The sequence below is a fragment of the Onychomys torridus genome, chromosome 21 (assembly GCF_903995425.1).
Source record: "Onychomys torridus chromosome 21, mOncTor1.1, whole genome shotgun sequence".
Taxonomy (NCBI): domain Eukaryota; kingdom Metazoa; phylum Chordata; class Mammalia; order Rodentia; family Cricetidae; genus Onychomys; species Onychomys torridus.
In genome coordinates, this window is record NC_050463.1 from 43504235 (window position 1) to 43528201 (window position 23967).

The 23967-nt window shown below is 43.3% G+C and overlaps 1 protein-coding gene across 2 annotated transcripts in view; it reads left to right on the forward strand.

Moving 5' to 3' along the window:
• The window catches only part of Nbas (NBAS subunit of NRZ tethering complex), a 288955-nt gene that overhangs the window by 254532 nt on the left and 10456 nt on the right, over positions 1-23967 (forward strand). For both annotated transcript variants that reach the window (XM_036170649.1, XM_036170651.1), the window contains exons 50-51: positions 14490-14629; positions 18802-18943. In XM_036170649.1, coding sequence (XP_036026542.1) covers positions 14490-14629; positions 18802-18943 — 282 coding nt within the window. The remainder of the gene's footprint in view (positions 1-14489; positions 14630-18801; positions 18944-23967) is intronic.

Here is a 23967-nt window from a genome sequence, read left to right on the forward strand (position 1 = left end):
GTTAACAGAATTAAAAATTCAGAGACCCTCACTTTTCAGCAGTTTGAGAGGCTTTAATTTCCTTCCCTGAAATGCAGCCCTGCATGGTGTGAGTGGGGTGCTATGGGAGGGGGAGGGCAGGCTGTATTATATTAATCCCTTGGTACAGTTTATCAGAGGTTTTCAGCTTTTGTAATTTTCTAGTTAACTGGCGCATGAAAAATGTGGGTCAAAATACTGATGTTTCCTTTGAAAACTTCCATACCTCAGCACCTCAGATTTTCCCACATTTTTATGTAAAGGAGACCATGTAGCTTAAGAGTTTTGCCTTTTTACTTTTCAGACACCTGAATTTGGTGGTGTAAGACATTGCTGGAAGGATTTAGCTTACGATAACACTATCTTGTTATGAAGTCATGTGACTGCCTGGTTTGACACATGCAAGTCCCAGTTAACTCCCCTGTTAGGGACCAGATGGCCTTCATTTGCCAGATATTAGCAAAGTACAAACTTCTCATCAGATGGAACTAAAGAAATTCAATATACAAAGCCGAATGTAGTTCCTTGTAAATAGTTTACTTCAAAATAGCTTCACAGCTAAGAGTCACGTTTGATCGGCTTAACCAATACAGGTGTGGTCTGATGTAGGCGCTGTGCATGTACACAGAGATAATGTATCTCTGACAGCCATGATGCCCTGCCGTCCTGGAGCTGCAAGAGGCTTTCATTACCTTCCTGCGCAGTTGCTGTTTTGTAGGGAAATAATGTGGATGTCCAGCACTGAGAAGTTATTGGGATTTTCTTTGTCTCAGGTGTGACCTTTCTGAAATGACTCCGAAGCTGAGTGCAATCTGTTTCATCGCTGTCTTAATCCAAGTCATTTACCACTATCTGAAAACCTCTTCCTCCCTCCTCTCTGCCCGTTTGCTATGTGATGTCTTCTTCTTCCATTAGAATATAAATTCTTTGAGAGTGGGGACCTGAAAGACACTCTGTAAATATTTGTTGAATAAATGAATATTAAGTCTTTAAGAACCTGTCCAAGGTCATGCTTCAAAAGGCAAGACAGAGCTCCAACTCTGAGTGTGCTGTTCTCGCCTTGCAGCCTGCTCCTTATCTGGAGGCAAATGATTTACTTGGGGTGATGGGAAGATGTCCTTTAAGAGTGGCCTGCCACATCTGGGCTGATGTGGCTTTGCTAGTTTGCCACTCCATCCTCATGGTGACTCATTGCTGCTTCTCATGTGGCAGTGAGCATTGCTTTCCAGACCTGAGCAGGAGAGTTGAGATTCCCGAAGAGAACTCTGTGATCTAAGTCAAGGGAGCATCCATATAACTTGTTGGAGATCTAGAGTCTCCCAGTGTGCACCCTTTGGCTCTCTTCCTGAAGAGATCCTCCCTCTCACTGCTGAGGGCGTCATCTGGGGAGAACAGGAGACAGTGAGTTGTGACCTGTGTAGACATTAGAGCTGTCACAGAGAGTTGTTAGCATCCTCACTGATTTATGGGATACTCCATGCCTGGCTTGTGAATGTTGAGGCAAGAACTTCGACTCAGTTCTGTGCAGTCCCAGAGCCTCAGTTCTTGGCTGTGCCTCAAATCTCCATTTGCTGGGGACATGCATGTACTAGCACCAACCAGCACCTGGTCTTCATACATGTACTCAGCACCCAGTCACATTGCCCTATGTGAAGTGTGGCCAGAAGCCTTTTCTCCTCCCATGCATTAGGTTTTGTTAGACATGGGAAATCAGGACTTTGAAGGATAACAGAAAGCATTTCTTTGTCATTTCACAATGTCTCAAAACAGTGCTGTACACATTAACTACCATTCAAATGAAATGTTGGGAAATTCTGTGCCTATTAATGATCATTGCAGTAAAGTACTACATGAAGTATTCACCAGACATTCCTTAGGTATATAGCATATGCTGTGGACTGCAAGCATTGTAAGTATAGAAGGAGGTAAGATAGTTGCTCCTGGATCCCATGACTTTTTCACGCAGACAGACCGGAATTCGAACCCCAGTTTCAGCACCCATTAGCTGTGAGCTGGGGAAGGTTAGTAATTCTCTCATCTGTAAGTGGAAGAACATAATCGTTGTGAAGATTAATGGCATGAGACTTGTACTGTCCTCACTTCAGTCGAAGCAGTGGTCCTTGCTGGTGTGGGCTTCATACTGTCAGTAGCTAAAGTGTTCAGATGCGAGGTAGACATTGACATAGAACACAAGTCTCTAGGATCACGTATGCCAGGCAGTGAGAAAAGGCTCCTCTGATTATTTCATTGTGCTAACAGTCAATTGTGTTAAAATAGGGAGACACCATTGGCCACAGAAGACATGGGATGGGAAGACTGGGGGGCGGGGGGGGGGGGGCACATGTGTTCTGACCGAGGAACGTGGGAACATGGTGCCGTGGAGGTACATGAGCAGATTGCTGTTCCAGGAAATGAGCTGACAGTGATGGAGAGGACTGAGGCAGTGGTCTGGTTCTGAACTTGGCTCTGGCAGTGGAGATGGACATGGGTGGAAAAGAGCCTGACACCATGCTCAGATGTGGGGTTGCTGCTGCTCTGAATTTTGCCTGTGACTAGAAGGGACGTGGCTGCTCAACTTGCTGGACAGTGCAGGAGGAGAAGCTAGGCCCTGAGTTCAGGCAAGTTATCAGCATGCTTTAATCAGCTCATCAGTTTGCTTTCATTCGAAATAGCATTTCTGTAGCATGCTGAAGCAGTAGTGAAGGACTCAGGGAGGCTCAGTTTATCTCCTTCACATAGACAAAATGTCTCTGTAGACTTCATGTGTCTTAGTAATGGCTGCTTCCCAGGAATAGACTTGAATTTAGTCCCCAGATGTGATTCCCTGGCTTCCCTTCTCTCTTTTCAGGCTCAGGTCAGTTCAGTTGTTGTGTGGTGGATGACTATAGCCCAGTGCCCTTTACAGTGTCGTTACTGTGTGTTCGTTGTCCGTGGTAAGGGCTTCGTTAGGATACGGACACACATTGGTGGGAGCTGGACCTCACCCCTCCATTGCCTTGTGCCGCTTCCCATGCTCACTGGTCTCCTCCTTCCTCTTCGCCAACAGTCCTCCTTCTGCCCACATATCTTGTGTTCATTTTAAAATCTGGGTCTGCAGATGAGAAACAAGACACATGATTGTAGTTAGAGTTTTCCTACCTGGCCCACAGTCCGGACAAATCTCTCTCACCTGCCAGTCCCACAGTCGCTCAGACCCAGCCAAGTAAACATACAGAAACTTACATTGTTTACAAACTGTATGGCCACGGCAGGCTTCTTGTTATCTGCTTCTTCTATCTTAAATTAACCCATTTCTATTAATCTATACTTTGCCATGTGGCTCGTGGCTTACCATTACCTTACATCTTTCTTGTCATGGCGGTGGCTGGCAGCATCTCTCCACCCAGCCTTCCACTTCCCAGAATTCTCTTCTCTCTTGTCCCGCCTATACTTCCTGCCTGGCCACTGGCCAAACAGCATTTTATTTATACAGAGCGATATCCACAGCACTTCCCCTTTTCTTTTCTTTTCTTTTTTTTTTAAAGGAAGGTTTTAACTTTTACATAGTAAAATTACATATAACAAAACAATTATCAAGCAAGAATTACAGTTACAATATTAAAGAAGATATCCTATCTATCTTATATTTATGAGTCTAAGGTTTTATATCTAACTTATCTTTTATCATAACTGAGGAAATTATAACTATCTAATCCTCAACCACATCAAAGACCTCAGAAGGATATAATATTACCTGAGAAATGGGAGAAGGATGCAAGCAACTTTTGGAAGTCTTGTAGGGTAGACAGAGACAGCTGGCAGCCTGGACAGTCACCTAAGGTTCCTTTGTAAAGTTGGGGCATTTGTCTTCAGCCCACAGGGCTAGAGTCTCTCTGTCACTTTTCTCAGTGTCCCGTAGAATGTCTGTCAGTTTCCTCTGTGAAGCAGGAACCTGAAGGACCATTTTGTCAAGCAAAGTTTAGTGGTCACCTTTTTATGGATCCTGCATGTCCAGTTGATCAAGCAGTCCAGGCAAGAACAGTTTCTTGTCCAAATGGCTATTTTTGTCAAGGTGAAGATAAACTCCATATGAAGTGTCTTTAATGCCCATCCTCCTCTCTGAAGTAAATTGGTACTGCCAGGAGCAGATATCTCTCATTGTCCAGAAAGTCTAAATTTTAAAAATATTTTAAATACCGTATTCTGTAGACCTTTGAAGTGTTTGAAGATTACCTGTCTATCTGAAATATATCTATGTATACCTAGAAAACTTAACATGACTATAAGTTTAACTATCATAGAAGACTAATTGATTTGTATTTCTTAATTATCCATTACAATCTAAATGAGTTGCATAAGCATAATACCTCAAAAGAGAGTAGAAATATATATACAGTATAACAAAGTTATCTTTAAGTTTGTATCAATAGACTAAAATCTATACCAATGTAAAACATTTTAAACAAGTTGTTGTTCTTTAAAAGTAAGTTCATTAATCTCCCCTTTCATCCTATTATATCTAATTATATGCCCCCCTTTTTTTTCTTTAGACAGAGATCATATTTATAATCAATCTGATTTAAATAAAAATATTGGATTTTTCCTGTCCCACACCAGAGGGCTCTTCTGATTTGGGACATAAGAATCTCTTAACCTTTTCTTTTAGCAATACGCCTGGGTTTAGAGAAGGAGTGAGCCAATTCCATCTCCAAAGCCAGCTTGAAAATTTTGGGAATTTGGGCGTAGCTTTTCTTACTTCTTCCTGCTGGAGGGGGCCGCTGTATCTTATGGGGACATAAAGAAAATTTTAGGATTATGGAGTAGTCCGTGAGGATAAACCTGAGCCAGTTGCCTTGAAACCATTTTGGATGTTGGATCATCTGGGCCATGCTGTCATCAGAGACCTTTCAGGTGGTCTTGGCTTTCTGGGCCTTGTTTATTCTGTTTAACCTACAGATCCTCATTTCTATCTGCTTTTCCATAAATGATGTAGTTTCATTCTTCTTTATGGCTCCCTAAACCTCCATTGTGTGTGTATCACGTTACGTTATCCATTCATCTTGATGGGCATGTAGGCTAACCCCATTGTTTGATCAGTGTGATGTGCAGATCCCTCTTTTGGGTGCTGGTGTAGAATCCCTCAACTCTTTACCCAGGAGAGGTGCAGCTGGATCAGATGGTAGCCCTGTGTCTAATTTTATGAAGATCTCTATGCTGATTTCCGTGGTGGCTGGCCTACTTGCATTCCTACCACTAGTGTTTAGTGGTTTATTTTGCCCCGCCTCCTTACTAGTATTAATTTTCATTATTTTAGCTGTTTTGACCAAGGTAGAATAGAATGTCTGTGTGGTTTTGATTTGCATTTCCCTGGTGTGTAAGGGTGTTGAACATTTTCTATATATCTATTGGCAGTACTTTCTCTTTTTTTTTTCAGTTTGTGGTTGGATTTGGGGGTTTAAGTTTCTTCACTGTACATTTAGTCTAGACGGCAGATGAGCAGCCAGGCAAGGCTCCCTCCTGCTGCACCTTCACTGTTGACTCTGCTGCCGCCGCTCTCTGCAGAAGCTTCCTAATTGCATCATTTCAGCAGTCACCTCATTCTCGCTGTGCTGCAGAGAGATACCTGTCTTCTATTCTCATGTGGGCTACAGATCGCTGAAGGAAAGAAGAAGCAGACACATGGAACTGTGGGCGCTGGGAGGAGCAACAGAGCAGCTGAGGTTCTGACTTGTATTCTGAAGTGATTTCAGACTTAGGAAAAGTGGTGGCCACTGTACATACATTTCTGTGTGTTTTTCAGTCCAATCTGCAAATAGTAGCGGCTCAGCCACAGCCACTCGAGTTCAGTGCGGCTCCATGATCTCGCGGTACCTCGGTCCTCCACTGCCAGGGGCCCCGCTCGCCTCTTCTGATCCCCATCCACCCATGTCACACACTGCAGTTGTCACAGTTCTTGATCTGTGATGACTTTTTAGTCTGATTTATTTGTTTGGTCTTTTTTGACCTTGAAAGTTGTAAAAAGCAGTGGGAAATTATTTTGTGAAATGTCGTCCATTCAACATTGTCATGTGTTCAGGTTTTGCATTTTTAGTAGGAGGCCACAGAAGTGATGTGTCTTTCTTAGTGCGTTACGTCAGGAGATATGTAGTGTTGATTTGTTTCATGACTAATTGTGTTAACTTGAAGTACTATAAAGCAGTACTTTTTTATGATTATTAGGTAGTTTGTTAGATACTTTGAGTTTATTATTGTTATTGTTATACTCTCTCATCATACTTTCATGTACTTATTTTAGCATGAATTGATGATTGCCGCATGAGAGTAATTTAACTATGATGAGATTTTCTTCCATCACTTGTCCGTCTAAATATATTTATTCAATTACTTATTTATTTCAGTGTGGTCATAAGGGTTTTGCTTTGTTCCGTGGTTCTAATTTGTTACAATGATTTGCTTTTGCTTAAGTCTTCCGGAGCTGGGCATTAGGATTTCTCGGCCATGTTCATCACATTTCAGCAGTATAGTTCTCAGGCACAGGTGTGCTAACTGTCCCACTCTTCACACGGGAAAGGAGGCTCAGGCTGGTTCAGAGTTGTATATCTCAGTACTAAAATATGCCGAGCAGATACAGGGTAAAGAAGCACTAAACTCTGTTAGCTAAGGCACTGTTAGATAGATACCCACTGATTGTGTGTGCCTGTTGCACTCCGATGTGTTGTTATACATTATAATTCCAGACTCGTCTATTAGGTTGATACAGTTGCCTTTTTTTTAACCTATGAATATATTAAGGCATCAACCTTTATCTATAGTATCATAGCTATGGCAAGGCCAACATTTAGTTTCTCATTATTTTATTCCTGGTCAGGCCCCCACTTAATAAATGATCTTTTCACTTCCGCTCAGTCTATAGAAGTGACTAGAACTCAGCATGCTTGCAGGACAAGGTCACATATTTATGACATTCATTCAATATCTGCATCTGTGTTTTAGTTCTTTAAAAGTTAGAAAAATCTACCCCCCAAAAGTACCTCTTAATATTTAAAGACATTAGTAATATTTTCATAATTTTTATTTTGTTTTAATAAAATCCATAACTCAGAAATGGAAAATTACCGTTGATAAATTTATATGTTCTTGTCTAATAATAGTGGTTCTACAGTTTCTCACAGTATGGAACAGTAGAGACATCTATTGAGTTTCTCCAAGTGTCACTCAGATCAGTGGGGGAGATTGGTTGTCAACACTTGGTGATGGGGTTTTTATCTTCCAGAGAAACTGGCTAGGTCCAGCGGACACAGGAGGCCACATTGCCCTCCTGGAACATCCACAGTCTAGCTTTGCCTAGAGCTCAGCTCTGTCAGCCTTTAGTGCCTCTACTGCGCCTGTGGGTTTTTTGTTTGTGACGAGAAGCCCTATGTATGAGCGTGACCGTGTAACATCATCATATTTATGAAAAGAATCACATAGTTACTTTGCATCTTTACATTAATCAGCATCCTGTTACTGGTTAGGAGCTACAAGAGCATAGCATAACGTCACTATTACCCAAGGTAACAAAGGTTTACAGAGTTCTACCCATAGAGCACTTTGATGTTCTCTAGTGGCTGTTGTGTATTTGTGCCTGCAAGGACAGTGAGCTGCTATCAGGGCCTGTAGGAAGATAAATAATCAGGTACACTGCCCAGCTGAAGGTGCCTGGGTTCATTCTCAGCAGCACGAGAAGTTTAAGGTAAAGAATGGCTTCCGCTGAGAACAGTGTGTCAGTCCTTCTGTTGCAAGGACAGTGAATCTGTCTGATAAGGAGCTGCAGCCACTTGACAAATTGACTTACAGGAAGGACATAAGTCCCCTCATTCAACATGGAAGAAAGAAGAAGTATTTTGAGACAAAAACAAGGCTCTCATACTTGAGTCACACCTGCATTTTGCCCTTTTAAATTTCATAATGTTTAGTTAGTATCAATAGCAAATAGTCACTAAGTATGCAAGTGCTTGTGAAATATTGGAAGTTTTCTCTGATACTCCCCAGGCTAGGACACAGGGAATGTTACACAAAGCATGTGCTGGGTCAATTCCATGCTGGGGGATAGCTTAGTGGGTTAGATACTTGTCCCCCAAGCATGAGGGCCAGGTGGGTAGGGTAGCTGGGCTGGCCTATGAGGAAGGCTGAGATAGGGGATGGACTGCTTATATCAGTGATCTCTGTGTTAGAGGCCCTGCATCAGTATGTCAGAGTGCACCTAAGGAAGGTCTCACTTGGACTGTGCTGCATCCTGGAGGCTGGAGGTTGTCATGCTTGCACGCATCCCCATCCAGAATGAACCAGGTATGCTGATTTCAGGATGCTCACACTAACCACCTGCCCTTCCAGAAGCCTGTGATAACCACATAATTGAACTTCTGTGGCCTCGGGAAAATCCTTCCTTCATTTTTCTCCAATAACTTGTCAGTTTTATGAAGTGGTGATTTTTTCAACTTAAAATTACTTAATTTTTCTGACTCTTCATAATCAATATTCTTAAATATATTATGAAAATATATTGAGCCAAAGCTGTCTACTAGAAAGGTATCATTACACACACACACACACACACACACACACACACACACACACACACACAGCAAAACAAAAATGTACATTGATCATATGATGTTCAATTTTCTCTGCTGACTACTCAATTGTAGCTAAAAACTTTTAACGGAAAATTTGGAGGCATGTTCATGATAACTAGGAGTAATAAAGAAGTATGCAGTTTGGTGATGGTATTTTAGCATTGCACTTAGTCAGGAAAGGGACCAATAGAGCCTCTAAGCTTTTGAAAACCTAAATTGCCATTCTATACTTGTGTGGTTTTCTAATTTCTGGAATGCCCAAGAAAAGTACCGAAAAGGACTAGATTTAAAGCAAGTATGCAAGTGGACCGGCAGGAGTTGAAACAGTGTGTGTTGGTATATGTGACGTAACTTATAAGTCCCTGTCATGTGGACTTGTGGTTCTAGAAGCATGCCTTTTCAAACCGTAGTGTGCCGTCTTTACCTCAAATGTTAGGGTAAATGCCGTTCTTCAGTTCATTAACACTTAGATCACCAATGTTGTGTTCAAGAGCCTTTATTTGATGCTCTTGCCTAAAGAGTTACAGTGGTAAGATAGTCTAATGAGCTGAGGAGGCAGCTCAGCAATTAAAGAACTTGTTTTCCAAGAATAGGACACAGTCAGGCTTGGCTGCCTACCTGGATCCCCAGAGCAAGCTAGCCAGACTAACCCTATGGGTAAGCTCTGAGTTTGTCTGGGGACTCTGACCCAGAGAATAAGGTGGAAAGTGATAGAGAAGGATTCTGTGCATCATTGTTAGGCCTCTGTGCTCATACTCATCTGCACTCCTAAGTATGCATATGCATCAGTGAAAAGTTAAAAAAGTTAAAAGATAGTTTGGGACTCTTTCTCAATATAGTAATTATAGAAACTTGGAAAGCTACTAGAAAATAACTCTCTACAGACCTCACATTTCAGCAGGGCTCATGCACAGAGGAACTGACTGGCTTGGTTCAGGGTTCTTTTTGATGGCATTTTTTATAGAAATGGAAGCCAGTGTCTCCCATGAGCAGAGCACGTACATTTCCTGCTCAGGATAACAGATTCATAGTCTTTAAGTATGGGCCTCTTCACAACCCACTGCATGTGTGTGTCACTTTCCTAAGTAAGTACTACTTCTGAGCCTAAAGACTTGGGGAACGGACACAGGAAATGCTGATCATGACCTATCTATTTCATACACAGTCCGATGCCTGGGAGTTTGCTTTCAAGAATGGTGTCAACCTAAGAGGATTCCTTAGGAGCCTGGCATGACTCCCTTTGCTTGTAGCAGGGGACATTAGCCATTACCTCTCCTTTGAGTAGAGCGGGGCTGGAGTCCTCACTATATGACCCAGGTAACCAGCGGTTTTGCACATGATTTCATTGTGAAGGCAAAGTCACACAGACCCTGGGAACAACAGTGTGAGATGTGGAGAGGTAATGCTATCCTTGCTTTCTCTCATGTAATCTTTCCAGTGGCTTGAGGAAGGGTTGGCCTCTTATTTCCAGAGCCCCACCATTAGGGCCTGGTTCTGGGTTTGGTTACTCATCCATTTTAAGAGAAAAAAAAATTAAATAAAATACATAAAATGAAAAGTGGATTTCCTTAGTGCTTTGGCCGTAGCTGGAGGGAGTTGTTCTCAGTCCCCTGCTCTTCCAGTAGTCACACTGCAGTTCACAGAACAGAAGCGTACCCAGATTCAGTCCTGGAGCCAGGGAGTCCAGCTGGGAAATAATCTTAGAATCCACGTTCCGACTTCCAGGTTCTTACTGCACTTCCTGGTGCTGGAGGCTGAGCTAGGGTTGGGAGGCGGCTGAGTTCACTCCTAACATACAGGGAGCTGGAGCTGAAATCATTCAAATCCAAAGCCTATGTCAAGAGAGCTGTTATAGGCTCTGCCATACTGTTGGGAATGGAGACTCAACTGTGCGTGTACAGGTGAGCAAAAGTTTACACTTACACTCCTCCCTCCCTCTGTAAGCCTCAGGGGAAGTCCACTGGATTGCCATCTTTTCCTGTTTTTAAACTGTCAATGATAGAGTTGTGAGGGATTTTTACAGTCCCTGTCTGCCATGTTTCATATCCGCTTCCACCATTTCAAATGCCAGCAGGAAGCAGACTCCTCAGAACGTATGAGTTGTATTAACTGGCAATTTTAATATTGGTCTGCTGTCCATCCAGGTATGTTGTTAGTCATTTTACCACGTGAGTGCTGCAGCCTTCTAGATAAAATTTCTCTGGTTCTTCTCTGAAAATGTATTAAACATCTTTTATTTCCATGTAGTATCTTCCTATTTCACTGTGTGCCATGTGTCATGCAAACACCTAGGAGGAATGTAGGAATCTCCTTGATTTATTGGATTTGACTATATCCACTTCTTAATTTCGTGCTTCTTCCTATTAAAATCCAGTCTCTGCTAAGTCTGTTTCTTCCCAGACTAGAGCATCTCTTTCTGTGTTGAGCATATGAAATAGAATGTTGAGCTCGGTGCACGTGAAGAAAACCCAAACAGACACACAGTCACTGTTGAGGAAGGAAATGTTTCAGTAGTTCTTCCGATAGATGTGGACACTATTCTTGAGTGCTACAGCAAATCTGCAGGTGGTACTATCCTAAATATCAGTTACCATGTGGGATTTGAAACCATGGCAACAGCCTTTTCCCTGTAGTTTCTGTAAAACTAGAGAAGAAACCCATTGGTCTGCTTTTCGCTTTGATGTATCTTAAAGAAGCATGTTGACTGTTTGGAAAATTATTTTTTACTAAGTCACATAGCTCCTGAATATCAGTCCATTTCCTATGTAGAAGCAATTTTGTTTATTATATAGTATTAAGAATCCAGTTCATGTTACTGTCGATCTAGCTCATTAGAAACACCAGCACGTTGGTGGGAAGGTGTTACACTTACGGCAGATACAAGTTTAGCAGAGTTTCAGGTTTCTCTCAAAAGTTTCATTCGTGTCTTTGGCAGTTGTTTCCCTCAAACTGAAGAGCTCACGTGGCTCTTGGGGTTGTTCTCTCGAAAGGAGTTAGGATATCGAGACGGTTGGTGAGCACTGATACAGCTGTGTGTCGGCAGGAGAGGGGATTATACAAAAACATTAATCAATTGAGACTATTCTCATCAAACTAATAAAATATATGCAAGTCTGATTTATAGTTAGATTTCCCTTTTTGATGAAATCTTTTCTAATTTTATAAGCTTTTACAATTTTAGGAAAGAAATGGAATCTAGATGTTGTTAAAAATTGTACCAGGCTCTGCTAACTCCCTTTGGGAGACCTTGCCTTGGAGGAGGTGGGAATGGAGGGTGGGTTAGGGGGAAGGCTGGGGGCCAGAGGAGGGAGGACAGGGGAATCTGTGTGTGTAAAATGAATAGAAAAATCTCTTGATTAAAAAAATATGATTTTAAAAGAAATCTCTTCATGAGATATATACCACATATAGAAAATAACTCACATAGATCCTATGCTTGTACTAAGAGGGAAAGCGGCTTGTCATCATTAATTATCTTGTATTTAATCGTAGACTCCGTAATTATAGTATTTATTAAGAATGTTAGCAGTGTGCCATTTGGTGGGTCTTAAGTGCTTTACTTTCAAGCTTAAACCTTTGCTCAGGTAAACTCTAAATAGAAACTAAGATTACGAAGCATGAAGAGGTCAGCTGTTGACTGGCCCATCTCCCTGATGCAGACATCAAGCTGCACCCTCATAACCTGAGACTTCTGGCCATTTTAAAGCCCATTTTTCAAGTAAGGAAAATGAGGCCCAGAGCAATGGGCTTTGCTGAGATCTGTTGGTAAGCGTAACACGAGCCAATCATTTGCTGTGCTGGCACCGTTCTGTCTCCAGTAACAAAACCAACCAATACATTATGGCCAGTCTATGAGGATTTAACATTGCTTATGCTAAATTGTAAATGATAAGTTATCAATTATTTGTACATTTGGCCTCTCAGTTCTTCGTGGGAAAAGTGCTCATTACACGTCATGTGGTTTTAAGTACTAAGAAGGAAAAGGAAACAGCAAGATGCGCAGGCATGGGGGTGCCATGCGACCCGGGCCCGTAAGCTGGGAGGGTGGCATTTGTCACTTTGAGGAAACGGGCTTCTAAGCTTCCTCCAGTATCTGGAGGAAGATGTGCCAGGCCAAGGAACAGTTCCAGGTAGTTGAGGCAGAAAGTGCATAATTGGGAGCAGGAAACCTCAAGAGGCTTTCAGGCTAGAGATGGTTGAAGATGAGGAGGCTGGATAACTGCAAGTCTTTCTTGAGTTTTTACAAATCTGTTTCTTTATTACTGAGACAATTGCCTGCTCTCACTTAAATAATGTTGAGCTTATCTAGTGTTTAACTCCTCTTGCTAGAACATGCTGCTCTGATTACCTTTTGGCTGTGTCGCTTGAGAGTCCCAGTACTAGGACAGTTGAGCCAATGTCTGTCTGCTCTGTGAGGTTGCCAACCCTGAGTGGCCCCCACACGGAGCTGTGGTTGGGGTCAACTGGCTTGCTGTACCATGAAATTATTTCAAAAACTATAAAGCACTCTGGGGCTGTTATTCCAGATCTGAATGGCCTGAGACTCAAAGGTGGGTTTTGGAGAACCTGGCAGGTCAGTGTGGGACTTGGGCTTTCTGTAGCAATTACTGATAATTTCAGAGTACACATGACCATTTGCAGCATTGCAGAATCTGTGGTGTGACTTCCTCAGATGGTGTCATAGATCAGAGCCATCATGACCATTAAATAAATGTTTTAGAAACGTGCATTAGTGCATGGCAGATTAGCAAATATATAAGTGAAATCCATTCTCAATTATCCTTTCAAGATGTGACCATCTGAATTCCTGTGAACACATGTCATCATGCATGTGCCACTATGATCGTCTGTGCACCCAAATGCTGAGGACCTGTGTGAAGAGAAACTAGTCAGGGGGAGTCAGGCTGGCTTATTTTGATGTTAGAACCACTTCTCAGTGTGAAATGACCGCCAATTCCTCCAGAGGTGCTACACATGTGATGCATTTGCAACTGCCAGGATTGGAGGAGAAGCCGTTCGGTTGTGCAGAAACAGAATGGGCTTAAACAGGGTTTGATTTAGTTTAGTTTGTAGCAGAAGCATCATGTGACAAGTGAATGTGCGTAGTCTTTGGTTCAAATTAGAGGACGTTTTAGGCCTGTCTGGAGGCAAACAGTTTTCTGATGGACATTGGGAATTAATTTTAGACAATTTAAACTTCCAAAATTCATTCACTATTAAGTATGCTGAAATACTAGTTTCAAATGCAGAAGCAATCTGTATTTTAACATGTTAAATGCCAGTGACTCGTGTGTAGAAGGCTATTGGACTTTATTTTGGTAAGGAAAGTCGGGGCCTCCCTGCAGCCTTGTAGCTTTCCAGAGTTTATGATATTATAAGCGTTTGAACTTGTGAAGGTTTGTGGATTAGGGTGTTTCTTCATGACTGGAGTGACATGCCTGAGGCATGCTGAAGATGTAATGAACAGAGGTTTGTGTCACTGTGGGCACGGACACTCTAGGGATGCTGCTGGCGTTGGTTTTGCTCTGGTCAGGGTCTCTTGACTGTGCCACATTTGACGGGAGCAGATGGGTACGGGAGAGATCATGCCATTAATGCAAGGCCAGCGAAGAGTAGGATCCCAGAGTCCCTTCCAAAGGCCATTGTGCCAGCAACCTTGGGACCAATAAGCACCTCAAAGGACCAGCCTCCCCACCCAAGAACTTTTAGGTGGCAAACAATGTCCAAACCATAGCAGAGTTTTGTTCTGGGTTGGGTTTTGATGGTATTTAGTTTTCACTCACTATATCACAAATATTTTCTGAGACAGTCACATTTAGTCTTCTGTGAACCAACTCCACATTGCCATCAGCTTCAACTACATGTTGCTTCTTCCAGGTAGACATAGCTGCCATTGAGAATGAAGAAAATCGCTACTCTCTGTTCACGGAGCTCCTGGAATCTAGTCACGATGAGGTCCAATTTCAGCACTTGATTTTACTCTTGCAAGCTTGGCCACCTATGAAAAGTGAATGTGTGTAAGTATTAAGATAATTAGCCTAATTCAACATCCTCTGTCTGGATGTCAGTTTTGAAAATATAATGTGTTCAGCAAAGGCAATGAAAGAAAGAGTATGTGTGTCTGTGCCTGTATGTACTTGCACACACACACACACACACACACACACACACACACGTTAGTGTTTCACACAGTCCTTCTGAACATGTGGATAGTGCCACACTCTGTCCTCTACCATGTATTTCCCCATACATTTTCCTGTACCTCTCTGCACAGATTTAATATTTTTTTTCCATCTTAGCTAAGCACTTACTAACTATAGCTGTGATTTTTCTCTTTTTATTTTTATTTAAAATCTTTTCTTTTTGAGAATTTCATACCTGCATACAGTGAAATGATCATAACTATCCCCCATTTTCCTCTCAATCTCACCTGATATCCCACCAACATGTAGGAGTCTGTGGGAGTTCAGCTCTGACCTGATCCCACCTTTTGAAGGGTTTTTAGGTGGAGGAGAGAGGAATGAGGAACTATTAGGTAGAAAGATAGACCTAGACAAGGAGGAGAAAGACAGAGACACAGGATAGCTTCAGGAGGGCCCTGGGTCAATACCCAGCTGCCCAGAGCTTTATTCCAAAGGGCTTTTTATAATATGCCAAGGAGAGAGGCAAAAGAACTCCCCCTTGCAAGATCAAAGCACACCATACAGCCAAGTGTAGGCCCTTCTAAATACCTGATAACCACACCTCTTCGTCCAATCATCCCATTATCCAACTCTGCTGGGTAAAGCAAGCTCAGATTCTCTGACCTTGAGTAAGGTCTCACTAGGAAGCCTCGATGGGCCACCACACCAATATGCCCATTCCCAAATTCATATCTTTTTCTTTTTTGATAACCCACTAAGTCAAGATATTGCTGCCCATATGTACATGGATATGGCACTCTCTGCTGCAGCATGGGAATCTATTGGTAGCCGCATCCTTGGAAAACAAAAACAAAAACCAAAACCCATCTCCAGTGACCATCCATAGTTCCTCTGTAAGTGGTGGGACCTGAAGATTGTAGCCCTACCTGGGGTGCTGGCCAGCTTGAGCTTGTGATTCTTGTCAAAGCCAGCATTTTGCAGCACTCTTCCCCACTCTCTGGCTCAGATCCCTCCCTACCACTTTCCCACTAGTCTCTGAGCCTTCGTAGTTCTGGGTTAACTTAAAAGTTCCATGAAGTGTATGCACACTGTCTCTTACGCTCAGTCCTTTGGCCCGTCAGTTTTCTCTCCATTGGCTGCTTTCCACTGCAACAGGAAACTCCTGTGGCCAAGACTGAGAGCAACCTGAGGTCAATGAATACACACGTGTGCGTTTAGAAGGCAGTTTGACAGGATGTCATTTAGCAAAATAACAATAGCAAATTATACTCTGGGTTCTGTGACCTCCCCAGGCATGGGCTTTTGACCAAATTACAGTACCAGGAATGAATTTTATGCCTGATAATTTTTGTTTAAAAATAAATGTGTGTTGTGTTGTGTTGTGTTTGGGTGTGTGTTATATTCATGTCAGTAGGTATGCACACCAACATGAAGGCGAGAGCACACACTAAGGGGTCGCTCCCTCGACACCCTGTTGCCCGAGACAGACTGAGTCTGAAGCGCACCACTTCATTCAGGGTCTCAGCACCCTCCTCTCTCCAGCCCCTAATCCTGGGTTACAGACACACACAGCCATGTCTGCACCCTCCTCTCCAGCCCCTAATCCTGGGTTACAGACACACACAGCCATGTCAGCACCCTCCTCTCTCCAGCCCCTAATCCTGGGTTACAGACACATGCAGCCATGTCTGTGCCCTCCTCTCTCCAGCCCCTAATCCTGGGTTACAGACACACACAGCCATGTCTGTGCCCTCTTCTCTCCAGCCCCTAATCCTGGGTTACAGACAAACACAGCCATGTCTGCACCCTCCTCTCCAGCCCCTAATCCTGGGTTACAGACACACACAGCCATGTCTGTGCCCTCCTCTCTCCAAACCCTAATCCTCGGCTTTGGACACATGCCTGGCTTCTTATGTGGGTACTGGCGATGTGACCTCATGTCTTCAGAACCTTATGTTTTTAGGGCAAGCACTGTTACCCACCAAACCATTTCCTTAGTCTCTTGTGGTTGTAATTTTGCGGTTCAGGGTACAATAGAACTACTGTTAATCTTTCTTCTTCCTGACGGTTTCACAGGTGGTAGACTTGTTTCTACCACAGCTCCTGGCAATGTCAACACACAAGGTTTTTTTTCCCTGCAATTGATAACTTTGCAGTTTTCACTTAAAGGAGGCACTTTCTGGCTTCCCTTTGGTGTTTCTGAGCCGCCATTGTCTCTACTCTTTCTGTTTGACTAGCTACCGCTGAATAAATAAATTAGTTAAGTGTGGGCACTGTGATACTATTGACAGTCAATCTATTAACAGAGGTGGCAACTAAGTGACTAACAGGAAGAAGGAACCATGCACAGCATGGATACACTGGACCACTATGCCATTGCTTAATGGGCTTTTCCTTTTCATGTTTTTTGGACTGCATTTTTCATGGGTAACTAACTACAAAAACAAAAACAAAACAAAACAAAAAAACCCTAAATGGTGGATTAAAAAAGATATTATGTGTGAGAGTGATCATTATTGGACTTCTAAGGCAATCTAAAATGCTTCTGATATATAGGAGTATCTTTCTATTTTTCCTTGTACCTAAACACTGTTTTCTTCAGAAGTATCATGCAGTACATCATAACCATGTCTAATTTATGATATGAGCACAATAATTTTGTTCTGGTATTTTCACTAGGAAATTTCTTGCCTGATTTTTTTTTAAACAAAGCTTACGATGCAACCTTGAGAATTCATATGGAACAAATAATTCCCATTTATTAAACACTCACAATATTGAGCATGCAATTTACATACATTACCAATCATTCACACAACAAACACACAAAGGTAGTTTTACCTGATTATGTAGATGAAGGAATTGAGTCTCAAAAGTTAGTAATTTCAGGTTGCACATAGCTAGCGAGGAGACAGACTTCTCACCAGGACTGGCCCCATCGTAGGCTTGGGTTCTCTCCTCTCTGTCCTGCTGAGAGATAGGTGGGGTACCTGCCTCATCCTTGTGCTGTTGGCCATGTGACTCACCCCTTTCCTTTGGGAGAAGCGGCTAGGTTTCCTTTGAACACATCACTGTCTGAAGCTGCATTTCATCGGTAGAAAGCATGAGGCCCTGGGACCTACCAAGTCTGTTCACTCCAATACTGATCTTCTTTAGTACTCAGTGAGCGATTCTGCCCTTGGCCAGCAAACTTTCCGTATCTTGGAATGGGAAGAAGGATGCTTCCCAGAAAATGACTCCCCTGGAACAGTTTAGGATCAGGAAAGACCATCTGGGAGAGACTCTTGGCCTGAGCCCTAGGGTGGGACTGTTCGGAACTCCTGAAGCAAACTGTGGAGAATGTCACCTTATGCTTGTTGGTTAGCCAGATGCCGTTAGAAAGGAAGAGGAAGCGTGGCTCAAGTGTCTGTCATCTGGGACAGTGGTGACATGCTGACTTGTGTTCTAAACAGTGAGATTTCACCCAAACTGTTTAGTTGGGGTTTGCTGTCATTTAAGACAGAGTCTGGTTATATAGCCCACGCTGGCCTTGAACTAGTGACCCCCCAGTCCCTCATGTCCTACCATGCCTGGCTGTCACACCAGTACTCACCGTACGACCTTCACTGTCTCTGTGAAGTACTTTCCTGGGGTCTTGCTAAAGCTACTGGGGACCTGCAATTGCTTGCTAAGTGCAGCTTCCTGGGTCTTAGGCACCACTGAAAACCCACCAGAACAGAGAGTGAGAAATAAAGATTCTGCTGTCGGCAGTACGACCGTGGGTCAGAATTTGAGACTGGGTCTGTATAAGGCTTAAGAGCCTGAGCTCTCAGGACATCTAATGTCCCAGTGCTGCCCACTATGTGTTCATGTCACAGTGGCCCGCACATCTTCTCCGTGTCATCTTCTCTGCAGGATAGGCTAAAGGAGCACATATGTACTCTCAGAGTGTGAGCTGCCATAAACACTTTATTCCATAAGTGGGATTTTGTTGTTGTTGTTTTAATTCAGTACAGTTGTAAGAGAGTTAATCACCTCCAATGTTTTGCACATTTCTCTGTGAGAAGCAGCGTAGCCAGCAATCCATGGCTGAGACTGTCGACTGCAATGCTGACCAGATGTACAGCAGAGAACAAGCGGGAACTGGGGGATGAGGTGCTGAAGATGTGCCGCTCTCTGTACAGCACCAAGCAGAGGCTGCCCGTGGAGGTGAGTGGAGGGGGTGAGCGGCTTCCCGGGGCATCCCTTTTCTTCACACAGCCCTCTGTTCTAGGCAGTTGCAGTAGCTGTCCTAGAACACTTAGCTTAAGCAGTTCTGGTGAAGGCCGAAGGTTTGTAAAGGATCAACTGAAAGAGAGCAGGACTGAAGGATGTCCCGAAGGTGTTCTCTAGCTTCCAGCACTCTGAAGCATTAACTTTAAAATTCCAGGGCATAGACCAGCACAGCTCCCTCCGGAGGCCTTTTTATGGCCAGTCCCAGTTAAAGGGACCCAGTAGCTCAGGTGTTAACCTGTCTGAACCAGGCTGGTTGTACCCAGTCACCAAGCAACCACTCTGGTCCTTGCATACTTCATGGTGTTATTGTAAGGAGAGTGGGTAGCCACAGCTGTTCCTCTCTGCACCATTCAGCAGAAGCTCAGCCACTTCTATTGACTCCACAGTTGAAGTGCCCTAGGAGTGTGTCTCATATGTACAGCATAGAAACATTTTGTGTATTCTCTTAGTCATACTAGCCTGCTGTATGTCCACTCAGCAGTGTACTGTGTGAGCAAATTGTGTGTCTTAAATTTAAGCATTTGGATAATGGCATTAAGCTAATTAATTGACTTTGAGTTTCCACCAGATAGGACATAAACTTGAAAGCAGAATTATAAATCTGTTCCTGTAAATCCTCAATGTGATCACTCAGGAAAACCATTCTTGCTATGAATGAACATTTAATGGATTGTTTTCTAAATGTGGGACTAAGCAAGTATTTTTATTGAATTTTTAAAGACTTATTTGTTTAAAGAACTCCAACTACTGGAATGATATAGGTGTTCTATAAAATATTTAAAGTGCCAGCACCTAAAACGTGCAGTGCAGTGTGTGTTTGGGGCTGTGTACCATGGCCCTCTGGTATCAGCTGCGTGTCTGCATATGGTCTGTGCTGCTGCATCACAGTGTGAACCTGGCAGAGTGATCTCATCATGGGGACAAGATTCAACACTCTGCAGCGAGTGAGCTCAACATGGTTTAACATTTGCACCAAAGTAAGTGTATGCAAACACCTTTGCTTTCATATGAGCAGAGATGGAGCGCTGTCCAGTCGGGACCAAATGCCAGGATTGACTGTCGCTGTTCTGACATTGAATTGAATGCGATTAGAAAGCTCTTACTTAGACTTTGGCAGTTCTCTCTCTTCCACTGTATGTCTAGCTCTAAGGGCTGGCCTGCTGCTCCCTGTGGGTTCCTAATCGCCACCACTCTCAGATCCAGAGTTCTCCTTGAGGTGGGAAGGGAGTGGATTAGTCACTGTTTCTGAGTAGGCTGTGACAGTCTCTCTGTTTCACTTGCCGGGGTGAAAGGTAGTTACTGAAGGAGCATTGTTGCCACTGCGAGTTCACTGGCACCTTAAGCTCAGTTTCCTTCCTCACGTTGGGCATGCATATAAAAATTGTCCCTTGCATGGCATGATTACAGGGGATTAGTAAATGATAAGCATTATTTTTATTGTTAAATGTGCTCAATGAAAAATTTGAGGTGTTACTAGGGAGAGAACATAATTATTACAAAATAAAAATGTCTTGATTTATTTTACCACATTTCAAAGTTGCTCAACTTAATCTCAGAGCTCCATAATAATTTCCTTCACTGGTGCTGGAATTATCCACTACTCAGTTACTTTTATTGTGCCCATGGCTAATGACCCGTGCCCATTTGTGACAGGGCACTGAGGTGGCCCCACCCCTTCCGTTGTCCCTGTTTGTCGTCACCTATTAAGTATGATAATTACAGTTTTTCTCTCCACCATGACGCTTCCTTCCAGCCATGGTGGTTTTTCTTATGGAAAATTACCAGCAAATTAAAATCACTGCTTCCGTAAGTTGTGTATCCCACAGTTTTGCAAGTTGTGGAGGCTGCTTCTCAGCCTGCATCCATTGGCAGTGTAAGAAGTCTCCTCAAGAGCTGAGGATGTGTGGGAAAAGGACCATAGAGCAAGACCATGGTGTTCATAGAGCTACAACTCTAAGTTCCTGCTGCTTGTACGTGACCCCGCAGGAGTTTGAGCCACAGAGGGCCTATAGGCTGCTGTGTGAGAGCAAGTCACCCAGATGAGCCTGGCTAAGCCCAGGTTGGGAACCTCAAGAGTAGTCATCCTTTCTCAGAACTGAGCTGCTTTGACAGTGCCAGGCGCTTGCTTTAGACTCTCCCATGACATCCAAGCTATTTCCCCTTTTCCCTGCTTCCTCCTTGCCTCTCATTCCAGGGCTAAAATGTCCTTCTTTAAGCTTTTTGGAACAAAACAAATGGCATGGTGTGCACTAACGCCTAGCAAGTTTAGCAAGTGGGTGTTTCAGGCCCCTGAGTCTCTAGTGGAAGTGATAGATGGAGGCACATTCGGCAGCCAGAAGTCAGGCCTAGGCCCAGCCGGACCTGAGCAGCTCCCTGGAGAACATGAGTCCATGAATATCCACATGCGCCGTATGGCCTTCACCATGTGACACATCAGAACCTACCACAGAGGGAGCAGTCAGCTCCTCTGCATGTGTGAGCAATACACACCTGCTCACATTCCCTCTTGAGGCTCTAAAACATCTGTGGACACTGATCCTCTGAGTCCACACAGGTTGTATAAAGGCAAGAAGAGTGTCCCTGGACTGGTCTGACTTCCCTGGCAACATCAGGCTAAAGCTTGTCCCTGAGCCTGGGCCAATTTATCTATCCCCTTTCTTGTCATGTTAGGTCCTGACTGACTGTCTGAACTGTGAGGTGTCAAATCAGTGGTTTCGTGGTTCTCTCTGCTGCTTGGCCTTCTTGCAGTTCCCTGTGTAAATCTCTGACTCTTCTCTCACAGTACAAGCTCTTGAGAAGACACGGCATGTAAAGACTGAGTATTTGGCCAATACCTTAGCAAGAGACTATAAATTCCTAAGTGGATCACATAAACTGGCATCCTCTGTCCTCACAGACCTTGCCTGGGCTATGTGCTATATGTCCTGTTTAGATTTTTATCACAAGGTAGAGTCATCTGGGAAGAAGAACCTTAATTTAGAAAATGTCCCCATCAAATGACATAAAGGCAAGTCTGTAGGTGTTTCCATTTTCTTGATTAATGATTGATTGGAAGGTGCCACTCCTGAGTCCTGGGTGGTATAAAAAAGCAGGCTGACTGAACCAGTGGACCACGCTCCTCCGTGGTCTCTGCTTCAGTTCCTGCCTCCAGGTTCCTGCTCTGGTTTCCCTTTATGATAGACTGTAAGCTTTAAAATGAAATCAACTCTTTACTCCCCAAGTTTGCCCTTGGTTATGGTTTTATCACAGCAGTGGGAAGCAAATTAAGACACCAGCTATTACTTGTCTCCTCAGATGGTATCTGTTATTTCATAAAATTGTCATTTAAAGCTACAGTCAATGGCATCTAGACATGAAATGCTGAGGCTCTTTGTCAATTAGTGATAGCATATTAAATAAACAGCAGACATGAGTGCTAAGAGAGACTTATTTACAGATTTTAAGAATAGTATGTACCATGTAACTTTGGAATAGATGAAGCATGGCTCGCCCCCAAAGGGGAGCACATAGGTGAATGCAGAAATGCAGGACAGAACGTAATAAAGAGTACAGTGGGGTGTGGAAAGGAGGCTAAGCTGGGCCAGTCGGAGGTGCCTGTCACTGTGTGTCACTGTTGTTGAGGAGATGTGAACCAGTGTCTGCTTACCTCAGATAGGGAACCAGCAACAGACCAATGTAAGCAGATGGCTGATATCCAACTTGTGAACCAGTGAGTTTTATTGGGGTGCTTACAGGAGTGAGGGGGGGTCGGGTCACTCACAGAAGCAGAAATGAGTCCAGGACAGCTGCGTCCCTAAAAGCCCACCCCAGTGCGTGACAGTTCATGTAGCAGGAGCCCTGGGATGCACTGCTCAGCTTTGGGCAGCTCACCAGTTAGGAAAGCGTCTCATTCAGTCTGTCATCATTATCATCTCGTCTTGAGTGATTGACAGGGATGCTGCGAATGCCCTGTGTTTGAGTTTTCAGTGTTCTCTGTTCTGCTGGTGTGGAGTAGCCCAAGAGAACAACAGCCCCATGCAGGCCTGGGATCCTTCATTCTTCTTCCGAAACAGTTCTGCTTTAATATAATGGGGCTGCACTCATCTACTTCTTGGTCTGGTGTTCAGTTCTTTGTGTCATAGCTACAGTCAGGACACTAAAGGTGACCAGCTCAGCGGGCAACACAGTTGTTTGTTTCCTGCCTCTTTGTTGAAAAGGATTGTCTTCTGTTACTTTATTCAGAGTCCTTTTTATCTGGTGAGAGGTTCAGCAAGTAGAATAAAAAACTAAGAATAAAATTCAGGTCTACCTGTGGAGATCCAGGCTTGTTCATTGTTTTGAGTCACAGATAGTTTTCATGGTGATGGAGTATCTTAAATATACCAAGAATTCCATTTCCTTTAACATTAGAGTTTTAAGCATGTTTTAAAAACATAGTCTTTGCTGATATCCTTTGTCTCAGTAGGTAAGAACTAGATGTTGGCATTATTAATAGTGTGTAACAGCTGCTATGAAGTCTCTGCTGTATGCTTAGCATTGTACATTTATATTAATTATCGGATACACAACAAAAACTGCAAAACAAATACAGTTGCCTCCATTTTACTTATAGGGAAAACAGGGCTCTGAGAATTAGAATAAGTTGTAGCACTAGATCCCCGTAATGTGCCCTGCCACTCAAAGCAATATTATGCACAGATGTCTGAACACCTGGAAAGATGGCCATAGCTTACCAGGAGGGGAATGACATGACCAGTAGCTCTACTCACACATATGCACACACACACACACACACACACACACACACAATAAGTACATACATGCACAAAAATAACCACACATATATAGCCATACAAATAGAAAGAAATAAATACACATATACACACACATACATCCACACAAATAGACACAAATACATATACACACATACATACATATATGCACAGACATAACCACACATATGTAGCCCACACACACAC